This window comes from Chaetodon trifascialis, chromosome 2, assembly GCF_039877785.1.
Source record: "Chaetodon trifascialis isolate fChaTrf1 chromosome 2, fChaTrf1.hap1, whole genome shotgun sequence".
In the NCBI taxonomy this organism is placed as follows: Eukaryota; Metazoa; Chordata; class Actinopteri; order Chaetodontiformes; family Chaetodontidae; genus Chaetodon; species Chaetodon trifascialis.
The window spans coordinates 28,159,032-28,172,334 of record NC_092057.1 but is presented as its reverse complement, the minus strand read 5'-3'; the positions used below and the strand labels follow the sequence as shown (position 1 = coordinate 28,172,334).

At 40.8% G+C, this 13,303-nt stretch overlaps 1 protein-coding gene across 1 annotated transcript; it reads left to right on the top strand.

The window, feature by feature from the left end:
* Positions 1–4,138: 4,138 nt before the first annotated feature.
* On the top strand, positions 4,139–12,341 carry tmx2b (thioredoxin-related transmembrane protein 2b). Its single transcript, XM_070986526.1, has 8 exons — positions 4,139–4,448; positions 5,657–5,717; positions 6,126–6,239; positions 7,414–7,490; positions 7,643–7,749; positions 7,844–7,909; positions 8,019–8,148; positions 9,785–12,341. Exons 1-8 carry the CDS (start codon positions 4,260–4,262, stop codon positions 9,962–9,964), a joined length of 924 nt encoding a protein of 307 aa, XP_070842627.1. The 5' UTR covers positions 4,139–4,259; the 3' UTR covers positions 9,965–12,341.
* The last annotated feature ends 962 nt before the right edge of the window (positions 12,342–13,303 follow it).

Here is a 13,303-nt window from a genome sequence, read left to right as displayed (position 1 = left end):
TCTGATGATGACTATTTGAATATTGCATCTCGCAACATATGTGATATAAATACAATGTAGTGGTCGTACTAGCTAGTTCAGTCAACAGCTTTACTTTACAATTAGATGGGTTTTTTTCTCACAACATCAGAGTGTTTTTAGTCTGAGGTGAATGCAATTTCAATAAGAGAAATTAATAACTGCGAGATACATCCAGTCATTACAATAAAATAAAATAAAATAAAATTATACAGTCCCAATGAGATACTTGCGCAAAATCTAGTTTATTGTGTTGATAACAACAGAAAAATGCAGTTTTTATAGTCTATGACTTCACCAAAATGCACTTAGATTATGTGTGATATTAAAATCACGTAGGAACGTCATTTCACCTCCTTTTCATTTCATATACGCAATCAATACTCTTACTTCGAAGACAAATTCGTATTTCCTGTATTTTTTTTCTCTAACTCTGTCGAGCTTGACCTCTGTAACATATACGCCAGGGCTGGCTAAGAGGCTCTGATTGGAGCAGATGAGAAGGCAGAGTCAAACCCTGACAGCCGATCTGGAATCAGTTTCCTCTTTCTAACCACAGGGTTAGAAAAGAGATTTGCAACAACAAAACCTATCCCAGACCAGCTACTGAGTCGGAAGTGGAGCATCGTGACAATGACACACATTTTCATCTTCAGAAAAAAAAAAAAACAAAGCCAATAATTATATTTTATTTAAATAACGATCACGATAAAGTAGTGTAATACTAACAATAACAACAGAGAATTTGTTTTAGAGAATCATTTCAAAATAAAATAAAATAAAATAAAATAGACAAAGACCATCTTTCCATGATCGCATCCCCTTCCTCTTCCTCCTCCTGCTGTGTGCTACTGACATGATTTTCCTGTGCACGTTGGAGGAAGTGATGATGGAACTGAGCACGGGGGCACGGGGGCCGATGGGACAGCACTGCTCCCAGTGCAGCACCACAGAATCAATTTGGCTTGGATGAAGTCAAGCTTTCCTTTAAACAATGACACAACGCTGCTGCACAATCAAATAAATGCATATTCACATGTAGCTTTAGCAAAGGAAATATATTAAATATATTTGAGAAAGCCATGCGATATCAGACGAAAATGCAACACTTAATCCAATCTTTTTTTTTTTTTTTTTTTTTTTTTTTTTTTACGGCAATAATTAAGTATTGAAAGTGATGTCAGTGCGTCCTCATTTAAAGGCCGTGAGGATGACATCATGGTTTGGTTTCATCTGGAGGGGCAATAGACCCCGTTTTTATGACCTCACTTTTTTAATACCATAATGCTGATCATGATGATACATGTGTAGATCCACTTTGGTGAACATAATAACTCAGATGACTGAAACTGTAAAGGAAACAAAAAACGTGATTTTTTTATTTATTTATTTTTTTTTAAAGCTACCATGATTTCTTTATTTTTCAAAATATGGAGTTTATATTTCTGCCACCCAAACCTGCGCAAGCGTAGTGAGAGAGACATAGACAGACTTGGTTGACAGACAAGAAAAAAGCAGCAGAAATGTACAAATATTTGTGAATGCTGTTAGATACCTTGTCCTGGTAACAGGTTCTCTGGTGTTTGATTTCATTCATGTGATTGGAAATATCAGATTTAGGTGTCTTTTTCCACTTTAGTGCATGTGTAAATTCATCATCAAATGTAGGTGATGAGCTCATAAATCCAAAATCCACACATGATGATGTCATTCCAGAGCAAACGGCAGAGGTTGTTCCACTACATTCTTGTGCTGCGTTCAAGTCAGGTGGGAAAATTGGGTCAATTGTGTGGAAGACTGTTTCTGTCGGGAAAATAAGTGACACACAAGAAATAACAACCACGATGAATTAGGGGTGATAAGAAAAATATAAAAAGATATATCATTTGAAATTCTAGCATAATAAGTTTTTGTTTGACCTTTTCAGTCAAATTGATGAGATAAGTCTAAACTTTGACATAACTCATTTGACTTAGTACATCAACATCTTGGCTTATGTTATATTTTGACCTACTGCCTTGTTTTGACCTTACTGTGCATAACTTTGGCTTTATGAGTCGTGGAATTGAAAGAGATAATATGTCAGAATTCTGACTTTCATAATTTTGATTTGGTGTATGAAAATTCTTATTATGACTGAAACATTAAATCAGAATGTTGACCTACCTACTACTAAAAAGTTTGGACTTTTTAGCCACAAGTACTTCTATTTTCTATTTTCTCTCTTCTTACAGTTTTTTTCCTTTTCCTGGCAGAAATGCTGAGAAGTCTTCCAAATTAAACAACAAAATATGTGGTTAGACAATAACAGCTTGGAATGTCGGTGCCGGTGTAATGGCAGAAGTCCTCCATAGCTTTGTGGTGGAAACAGAGATGATTCTTTTCACAGCAGGTAGAGGATTCATGGTGAGCAGGTCTGCGGCCCGTCAGGAACAACATAACGACCTGCATTCTGAATGAACGTCCTGTGAGTCAGCATTCCTCTGCGCTTTAGTTTTAGGGTTCTGCTTATAATTCACTGGATCACTTTGACGATAACAGGCTCAAACAGACACAAACTATTTCTTCAAGTCTTTGAATGATGTGAACAACACAAATAAAATCTCCCTGCCATGGTACTGAGGAGGCAGCAGATTCTTCAGTCAGGATCTCAAAAGTTAAGCAAAAAATAACTATCTGCATGGCTACATACTAGTCAGATTAAGTGAGAAAGTGTGTTTTCTGTGATGGGTTAACCAACCTTTAACAAATGTACTCCTTGATTTTTAGCAACCTTCCTCCCTGATTAGTGTTGTTTAAAAAGACTGCCATGTTGCAAATTGACTTGTTGTCATGGCTTAAAGGGATATTTGGGCTGCGTTTAAATACCCATAGTATTATACTATTTAGTATGCCAGAAAAAGATTTACAGTGTCCCAATACATAGTACATCGAATGCAGTATGCCAAAAAGAGTGAATTCGGTCACAATGTGTAGTTCACAAACCAGCATACTTCTCTGGTGATTCTACCCCACAGTCCTCTGAGCAGTGGAACATCTGTCACAGATGGATGACAGAAGCCACAACGACAAATGACGGTGCATTTAAGTGTAAGTCCTACAAAAGTTTGCAACTCATGTGTGTAATTCACACATTACCACACTATTACTGCTTAACGGATGTATGAGTAAGAGGGAAAAAGTCCAAAGTACAATGTTGTGATGAGGTAGTATATCAGTAGTAAGTATGTCCCAGTTGTATGCACATTGCATGCACCAGCACATGAATGCAGTTTGGAGCATAGCCTTGGATAACAGAGCCATCGTTAATGTTGTTAGTAACACCTGTGCTTTTCCTACGATGACAAGGTGGTGAAAAAGGCTGCAGCTAACATAAGTGAACTTTTCTTTCTGGTCTGATGATGCTGCTGGTTTTTAAAATACATATCATTCATAACTGTGCTATTTTTGAACGTATGACAATGATCCATCTGTCTTTATCCACAAATTCTGATTTGGGGTTGGAGGTCCACAGCATACCTTTAGAACTTCTGACACCCTGAAAGCCCCCCACGTGTCCTGAGTGAGTACTGGACCTAGAAACGTTGCTAGACAAAGAAGTGAATTATGACAGAGCACTACATCCAAGCTTAGCCACCTTAATGTAATTAATAAACATCGGCCACTGGGACAGGTATTATTCATGCAGTGAACCAATTCGCAGTGTTCGCTATAACCTGTTTTCTGCTCTGACCAATCAGCGCGTAGTATACCACATTCGTCCTGATTGACCTCCGCACTTCTTTCCGCCCCTTTAAACGAGGACTTTACAATTTTGCCGACTGTAAACTGTAAAGCTGAACCAAGCCGCCGAGAGTTCGCCACAGTGTACAGGAAGTTGTGTCTTGTCCCTTCATATTAAAAGCAGATATATGTTATATGGGATAGAAAACCGACCTGTCGGTGTGAAGAACACACAAAAGTATCAAAATATATAGCAAAATATAGGTATTTACTTAAAATACATTTTACAATGCAATAAAATACATTTACAAGTCAGACGGTGCATGGCATGTAATTATAAAAGCTTTTATTATAACATCTAGCTAAACCAGAACAGGTATATCCGGCTACTTTCAGTCTGTTAAACAGCCATCTAGCTAGCATCGAGCATTCATATTGACCTAACGGCTCCATCCATCGGTCAAGTGTTTTCAGGAGCCTGTTCCCGTTTTTGTTGTAGCGCCACGGTTAAATAGAAAATGGCTCTACTAACGCCGTTATTCGCTTTCCTATACCACCTCCCGCAGGTGTATAAGTGGCTGCTGAAGCCGTACTATATAGCTTCGCTCTTCATGTCTATAGCTTTTCTAGCTGTTCGCAAGACGCCTGGCATCTGCGACCATTTGGCCACACAGCGAGAGGACGGCAACTCCTGCGACTTTGACTGGGTCCGTAGAAAATTCCAGAAAGTCACGAATGGCTTTTCAAGAATTGGTATCAACTGACGTTAGCTAGCTAGCTGCTCAGTGGATGGACACATTTGTGGGTCGTTGGACAGGCTAATAGCACGGGCTAGGTGACATTAGCTACTGTGAGCTATAGGAATGACAGGCCAAACCACGGTCAAAATACTGCTAATTCATCCTGTTTTGCTTATATTCACAGATATGTTCAAGTCAAAAAACCTTATTTTTAACTCATTGCAATTCATGAAGTTTTTATTCTATATACGGCTCACATAGAGTATGTATATCGTCTTTTATTTAAGTACAGAAATAATTTGTAGCTCGTCGCGTTTCGCCATTCAGTATTGGTTTAGTGAGCTAGCGTAAGCAAAATTTTTGACGTCCTTTAATGTGAGTTACGTGCAGTTACAGAATTGCAAGGCGAGTTCGTCATGGTTGCAGGAGAGTATACGAATAAAAGTTTTTATAGAAACATAAGTCAAATCGTGTGATGACTGTTTACCGAATTCATCGTTAAACGTGGATCCCACCTTAACTGTTACGAATCGTAAATCTCAGGCTGCAGCACTAATCGCCAAGCAAAATGGCTTAAAACTCTTGGATTTTTAGTGGAGTTTGCTGTGACTAAGTCGCCACACAGAGCGACTTGACAGCAACGGTGGCCTCCACATTCCAGTAGCTGCTGCAGAAGCTTGGAGATGAAGTATTATCATTAATGTTGAAACTCTTTGAGAGCAGATGCTTGTGCCCACCTGCTAAACTTTCAGGGTCTCATTGCAAACATCCTGCACCATCCACTGGAGAGTGTAGTTCAGTGCAGTAGTTTGTATTTGGTGTTTGCTTAAAAGCACATTACACACAGATGATATAAAATTATTCTGCGTTCATGCCGTTGTAATGAATAAATCTACAAGATCACGTTAACCATTAGTAGTTGACACTGTCTCCATGCTCTCTGTCCCCTGCTGGCACATTATACAGTTATGGTGTTGCAAAGTGTCCACAGGTCTGGTTTTATGAGAGGTTCATGTGTATCATGTTTAAGTTTACCAGGTAGTCTGATCATGGTCTCCCACCGTGATCTAAATGCTCTCAAGGATATGTCTTGTTTTTGACACCCTGTCACTACAATGAACAGACTGGTTAATGTGGAAGGCCACAGTTAAGACATGTCATGTTTGCCTTCTCAGAGAGAGGTGGAGATCCTCATGTTCCTCAGCGCCATCGTCATGATGAAGAACAGACGAGCGAGTGAGTAAAAGCCTTCTTTTACATTTTTTCTCAGCAGCAATATGATGGCATGTCATTTGATAATCTGATGTAAGGATGATAACGGTATAACCTCGAACCATGACCTGCATAAAGGTAGTTAGGAAAGTGTAATGATACAAGATTAAACCAACGCAAATGACTAAACATCACTCGTAACACGTCAGATATCTTTCTGTCAGTGTCATCTTCTGCCTGCTTTTTCAGAGGAAAATTGTAAGAAAAAACATTGTGAAAGGATCTCATTAGATGTCATGGAATTTCTTTCTGTGTTTCAGGCTTGCAATAGCACATTTCACGGAAAATTAACCACTGTCATGTTCAGTTAGCACATATTGACAACCTGATTGAAATGATTTTTGTAATGAAGTTTGTATGTGTTCCTGTCAGTAACTGTGGAGCAGCATGTGGGCAACATCATCCTGTTCAGCAAAGTGGCCAATGTCATCCTGTTCTTCAGACTGGACATCAGGATGGGACTGCTCTACCTGACACTCTGCATAGGTCAGTCCAGCCTTTACTATTGCATACATACATCAGCTGACTCCTCAGTCTCCTGTGTGATAAATCTAAAAAAAATAGGCAGATGTGGCTTAAAGTCTGGTGACATTATATTTGTCTTATTATGAACAAATCCAAGATCAAAACCAACCATGAATGCATCCTGGTAACAAGTATTTAGTATGTACCCAGAAATGCTAATCCAGGCTAACATGATGTTCACCAGATGAAACCTCAAAGACCTACTTCAAAGTAAATACTTTAAAGTTAGAAGACATGGACATTTTACCAAAAGTAAAATATTATTTGTGAACATTAAGATTAAGATTTACTTTATTAATCACAGCACACATGTTACAGGAGGGAGAGACTGCACACACGCCATGCTTAGTGAAATTATTTCTCCACATTTGCCCATCCTGGTTGTCCTTCCTCCACGGCAGACCAGGAGCGGTGGGCTGCCAGCCAACAGCGGCGTGACCTTTCGTCACCATTGGTCAGGTGGTGATCTTCTTGCATGTTTTTAGTGGGGGTATATTTATGGAGGATACCCCAGGTGAGCACGGGGAGAACATGCAAACTCCACACAGAAAGGCCCTTTTTTCCTCGAGCAGCTGGCACAGAAGGCATGGTGGAGGACACGCCACCAGCGCCCACAGCGGGATTTGAACCAGGACCTTCTAGCTGTGAGGTGACAGTGTTACCACTTGTACCACCGTGCCACCCATGTATATAGTACAAGCCAAATATTTCTGATATGTGAGAGATATTGCATCAGCCCTTAGATATCTGTACCCATTCAGGCAACCTAACCTAACACACAGAGAAGACCATTATTTTGTTTTTGATTAATTATATCAGGTGATTATTGCTTAAAGTAACAGTTTAGTCTGTGAGGTGCCCACCACACCTTCACATCGCTTCTCTGTCTGTCTGTGTCCAACAACTAAAAACAAACAGGTTTTTTTTTCTGTACAGTAAAAAACACAAAGAAAAGCAGCAAATGTTCAGACTGCAGAATGTGGAAGCAAAGAACCTGAGGGAATTTTGCTTTACAAATAACTGATCAAATGTGTGACCATGTTGATGAAGTCATCGTTTCAGTACCTGTTCTGCAGATATCATCTTAGACAAAGTCCTCATGTTAACCTCTTCTTCTGTTCTTTGTGTGTTTCAGTGTTTTTGATGACCTGTAAGCCTCCTCTTTACATGGGACCAGAGTACATCAAATACTTCAGCGACAAAACCATTGATGTGAGTCAAACTGGTAGAATTCATAGTAGCAGTTAGTTAATTATCAGGAGATCTGTGTGCTCTGTTTTCAGTGACAAATCAAAACTCTGTGTGTGTGTGTGTGTGTGTGTGTGTGTGTGTGTGTGTGTGTGCGTGCGTGCATGTGTGTGCAGGATGAGCTGGACAGAGACACTCGTGTCACATGGATTGTTGAATTTTTTGCCAACTGGTCTCCAGAGTGCCAGTCCTTCGCTTCCGTCTATGCTGATCTGTCCCTCAAGTAAGACTTCGTCCACCCACGCAGTGAAAGCACCTCGTGCACCTCGTGCACCTCGTGACAAGAACAAGAGAACTTCAAGTTCTTTGTGTTTCAGGTATAACTGTGCCGGCCTCAAGTTTGGCAAAGTGGACATTGGACGTTATGGAGAGGTTTCCAAGAAGTAAGACATTTTGTTTCGTCCTCAAGAAATTTGCCTCTTCAAGTGTCCAGAGAGGACCAACTAGAAATGTGAACATGTTGTCTCATGTGGATTTAATTCTGCCCTGTAGGTACAAGGTGTCCACGTCTCCACTGTCCAAACAGCTCCCATCCTTGGTGTTGTTTCAGGGAGGGAAGGAGGTGATGCGGCGCCCCCAGGTGGACAAGAAGGGCAGAGCAGTGTCCTGGAGCTTCACTGAGGTCAGACTGGACAGTCTGTCTGTGTGTCTACACACACAGTGCTGTCAGTTGTTAATGCAGTGCCTCTTGTCTTTTACTGTTTTCAACTGAATATTGGTTTAAAAGTATTTGTTGTGTTTTTGCTGACATTTTTCACAGTTGTAGTTTATGCACCTTTGCTCAGAGCAGCTCTCAAGCTGAAAGCATTTCTGGATTATTAACCTCTCAGTGGGATTTGAGACGTCAGCAGAAGTTGTCATTATGAGTGTGTGTGTGTGTGTGTGTGGGGGGGGGGGGGACAGATTCATTATTGTCAATCTTATATTTTACCGTCCCAAAAATGTATTTTTTTGTAATCACATTACGTTGATGTATCTGAACTGCAAGGGGACAACAGAGCATCTGGACAGTGTACAGCACACAGATACTAGCATTGGGCACATTTTGGATTTGATAAGTTCATAATAAGCTTTGCAAGAGGAAGCCTGTTCTTTTTTTGTGAATAGCCACCAGGCAGAAAATAATGAGAGCAGAGCTCACCACTTTTCTCAAGTTCAAGATGAGAGTATGTTTACAAAGAAAGAAAGAAAGATTGAACATTAGATATCTTGTCTTTGCATTGTATTCAATTGAATATATTTCAAAAAAGATTTGCAAATCATTGCATCGTTTTTATTTTTTTTACACAGAGTCTTAACTCTTTTGGAGCTGGGCTTTAGTCTAAAGTTAGAAAAGTGTCTTTATTGAAATCAAAGAATAAGTAAATCACCCTAAGAGTCTATCAAAGCTTGGCGTCATGGACGCATTATGGTCAGTTATAATAAGTATACAGGCTTCATACCATAACAGCACTAGTGTCATTTTGTCTGCACAATGTCAGCCAACACAGAGCGACATGTCCCAGATCCCAAGGTAGATGTCATGTGACTGGTTTAGAGCAGTTCACAGCTGCTGCTTATAGGAAACCCGGAGTTTACTTCTTGGTGTGTGTAATTTTTGTGTTGTACCTCTGTCATCTGGCTGCATGATAGGTGGTGTTTGCATCATTCCATCTCAATGTCTAGATTTTTGATACACTTTTATTTAGCCCTTTATAAGCTGGTGTTGTACTTTAGACTGAATCCAGTTCATATTTGTATCAGATGAGCTTCAAGGGTCCAATTTAGGCTTATCAGGAGTCAGCAGCTCAACATCTCGCAGTGCTCAGATCTGAGTTTCCATTTAAGGAGAAAGAATGTAGCTTTGTGTTACGGCACAAAAACAGCGTGTGTTTTATCTGGCAGAGGGTCTGAAGTGTCCCAGTTCTCATTGAACTACACACAGACATGAACACACATGCACATCTATACTCATCCCAGCTCACATGAGTGCGCACACACACACACACACACACACACACACACACACGCACACACACACACACACACTGTCCACTATAAGTAAAGGTCCTTTGTCATCAGGACGTCATTCATTGAGCACACCTGCAGTTGCAGTGACTGTGTTTGGATGCAGCGTAGTGCAGTCACTAAACATGTTGCGTCATTGTGCGTTTTCTTGCATTTAAACTGAAAAAAGTTATTTACATTTTACAGTTTGCCAGTGTCAATACGTCATGCCATGTCATCACGTCAATAAGATCTCTGTCACTCGCCACCAGGAAAACATCATTCGAGAGTTCAACCTGAACGAACTTTACCAGAAATCCAAGAAGCTCAACAAGACCAAAGGAGACAAGGTCAGCCAATCCCAGTTCCCACCAGTCCCCGAGGAGGAGGAGCCCGAGCAGCAGGAGGCCACCGCCCAGGGCCAGGAGGTCGAATCCAAGAAGGACAAATAAGATGGTTTGTGTCAGTCCCTGGACTTGTAGATGGAGCTCGTGGCTCTTCTTCCCTCTCCTCTTCAAAGTGTTTTTGGTTTTTGTTTTTTTGTTAACTCATGAATCAGAACAAGACTGGTGTCGCTGTGGATCACAGTGTCCCTCCACCCCCCATGAGAAAAAAAGTCCAGGCGTGACTGTATTTGTGTTTGTGCCTGGCCTTTTTTTCTGCTCTGAGAACTAAACTTGCCACAGTACCATTCAACACTGAAACTGCTCAAACCCAAACATTTGACAGTGGTGCAGCTACAGTTGCTTCAGTCTGGTTTCCCTTTTTTAAATAACAAAAGAACAAGTGCTCACTTAAGAGGAGCAGCAGACTGGGACACAGTAAACAGCTTTTGAAGGGCTTGTAATGTTGAACATGGTCTGGAATGAAGCTGTGCAGACCTGCCACGTGCACTGATTATTAGAGTCCACACCACACTTCCTGATGGGTACAGCTGTGAAGTCTGAGTGGCTTCTAGTGTAGGAGAGTCAGTCGAGTTGTTACTAATGAACAGTGAGGAGACACTGAATGTGATGCTAGATTTTATTATTAATCATTCTCTGATTAACTGTATACTCATGTAAACTAAGTTGTAACTGACACACAGCAGGGAGGCTGACAGAATTCATTCGCAGTGTTAAGCAGTACGTTGAGGTTTGTGGTGGGTTTGGCTGGAAGTGACAGATGTCACATCGCGCTTGTTTAACATCAACACGTCTGCATGAGTCCGGTGGTTTTACTCGAGTTGACTCATGGTTGGACAGCGTCTCTGTTCATCCTGGACTGGAATTTGTGCTGTTGTGGAGAGTACAAGCTCAGCTCTACTGTCATTCAGGTTTTTCTGACCCAACATTCCATCAGTTTCCTCTCATTTTATTTCCGTAGGTTCCACCTGTCCTTTGTTGTTGTTGCTTTTTATTTTGTGTTGATATGAGCCTGACGGTGTTCAGCCCTCGGTTAGCGCATCACGTTTCCTGCGTTCATGCTGCACATCCGTGGCTAACCTGCGAGACAGTTTGTCATTACACCTTCAGGTTCTATACTGATTTGGTTGCACTGTTTTTTGACTAAATTCTGACATAATCAATAAGGCAGCCAGTATTTTTATGTTTTTGGAAGCAAGCAGTGCTCGAGCTTCAGCATCCACTGGAACTCTGTATTTCACAGTTGCTCAACCTTTTCTGGTCGGCTCTCTGTTTGATCCCCCAAATCTGACTGACTTTTGTGAAGTTGTGTTTCTTCATTGAGCGCCATCATCAGATCTATATTTCTTTGGTTTATAATCAAACATCTGCAAATCTACTGACCTTCACTTCTGCCTCAGCTGTGCTTTCTGTTGAGTGCTAATTAGGATGTTACCATGCTAACACAAAAAACTCAGATGGTGAACATGGTAAATATTACACCAGCTAAACATTAGCATGTTAGCATTGTCATTGTGAGCATATGAGCATGCTAACTTTAGCATTTCAGTCAAATCAGTGCTGCAGCTAAGTACAACCAGAGCTGCTTGCATGGTTGTAGACTTCAGTCAAACAAGTGTCATCGATGGCCCCGTCCTCGTATGGAGAGATCCAACCTCAGGTCCTGAGGTTAGACAGTGCCATGACACTGGTACCAGTGATTATCATGAAGTGGATATTGAAGACTTTGCTCTGTGTGGATCCATGAGACTTCTCATGACTCGTCTCCATTCAGACTTTAATGTCACGTTTGCCAATCAGATGATGTCAAACACTGTCCTACTGTTGCTGAATACTGGACAGAGCTTGTATGCGGTGAAGCTGTTAGCATGATGATGAACTGAGCATGTTTCACACTGAAGTCTGGTCCTAATGAGACCGCAGGACATTCCACGATTGTCTGAGACATTCAGACGTCCACTTTTGTTTTTATTTATTTATTATTTCAATTTTTATGAATTGCCTTTACATTTTTAATGATCAGAAAGGCTGTTTTCTTCTGGTCTTTTCGTACCAGATAAAATGAGTTGTAGAGGCATTTGATCGAATTTTCCAGCATTATTTCCATCTTTTTTTCCAACATTCCTAATTTTTGATTTTGATCTTTTTTTCCTGTTGCAGTAAACTGCAAACATATGCACACATAAAGTGTTTAGATTTTTTTTGAAGACACTGTGAGTTTATTTCTTAATCATTGTTCTAATAACTAAAACTGTTTTTCTTTTCTATTGTTACTTTGAAATTGATTTGACCTTCCGTCATGTTGCATTTCATTTGAGCAGCATTTCAAGGCTTATATGTATATTTGCTGTACAATGAAGGGAGCAGAAACACCTCAAAGGTCCGGCCTGTTGTGTTATTCATGCAATAAAACGATGCACATGAAGCGTTTCAATGCCGCCTTCGTTCTTCAGACGTGTGAGAGAATGACTCGTTTGTGCTGAGCTGACGCGTCGTCCTTCCTCTCAAACCCTTTGTAGTGCCTCATTCCTACATTACACTCAGACAGATGGGCTTTGATGTGGCTGCACAGTACACTGTATATACGTACCCTATTAATATAATATACTGTACTGGCAGAAGGTGTGTGTGTACAGTTATGTCAGTCAAACTCAAGATATCTGCTAATTTCAATATTAGAAAACTCCACCAGCAGATGCTTTATTTCTGTTTCTCCACCTGTCAGAGTTCCTTCAACATCACACTCCAGAGAAACTTCTTCAGCATTTGAAAATTTGCATCGTTTACAACCACGTTAACGTTCGAGCAGTCTTCCTCTTTGCTGTCTTTGCAGGTAGATTGCTGCATACAATGGTGTGTTAACTTTAAAGGACTCTAACATGGTTTGTAGAGCGGAGGTGAACTACAGTCAGGTGGTGCTTTCTGTGGATGGATCGCCTGTATCACACATTTGATCCAGCCTTCACATTCAGTGCAGCTTCAGAGCCCTCGCATGTTGACTTAAAGTAAATTTCCTTTACTTTGGTGCCCTTTAGTGGTCATATCAAAAAGTGCATCGTGGGAGACAGCAGTGCATGAATCTGACCCCAGGACAGTAAGGTGGAGGCACTGAAAACAACACCACCTGTACCCATTTCCTCTGGGGTTGCTTCAACTAAACAGGACGCTATCATCACACATTGGACTGTGAGCCAGTTTGGAAGTTTTCAGTGGCTTCAGCAGGACAGTTAGAAGTCCGTTCACCTCCACTGTGTTGAGCTGCCACACATTACACCAGAACAAGCTACACTGCTGCTTACGAGGGCTGAATTTACAGTCTGATTAGGCCATTCACTGGGATCAATAAAGCTTTATCGTATCTTAACGAAGTGCTCAACATGACAGAAA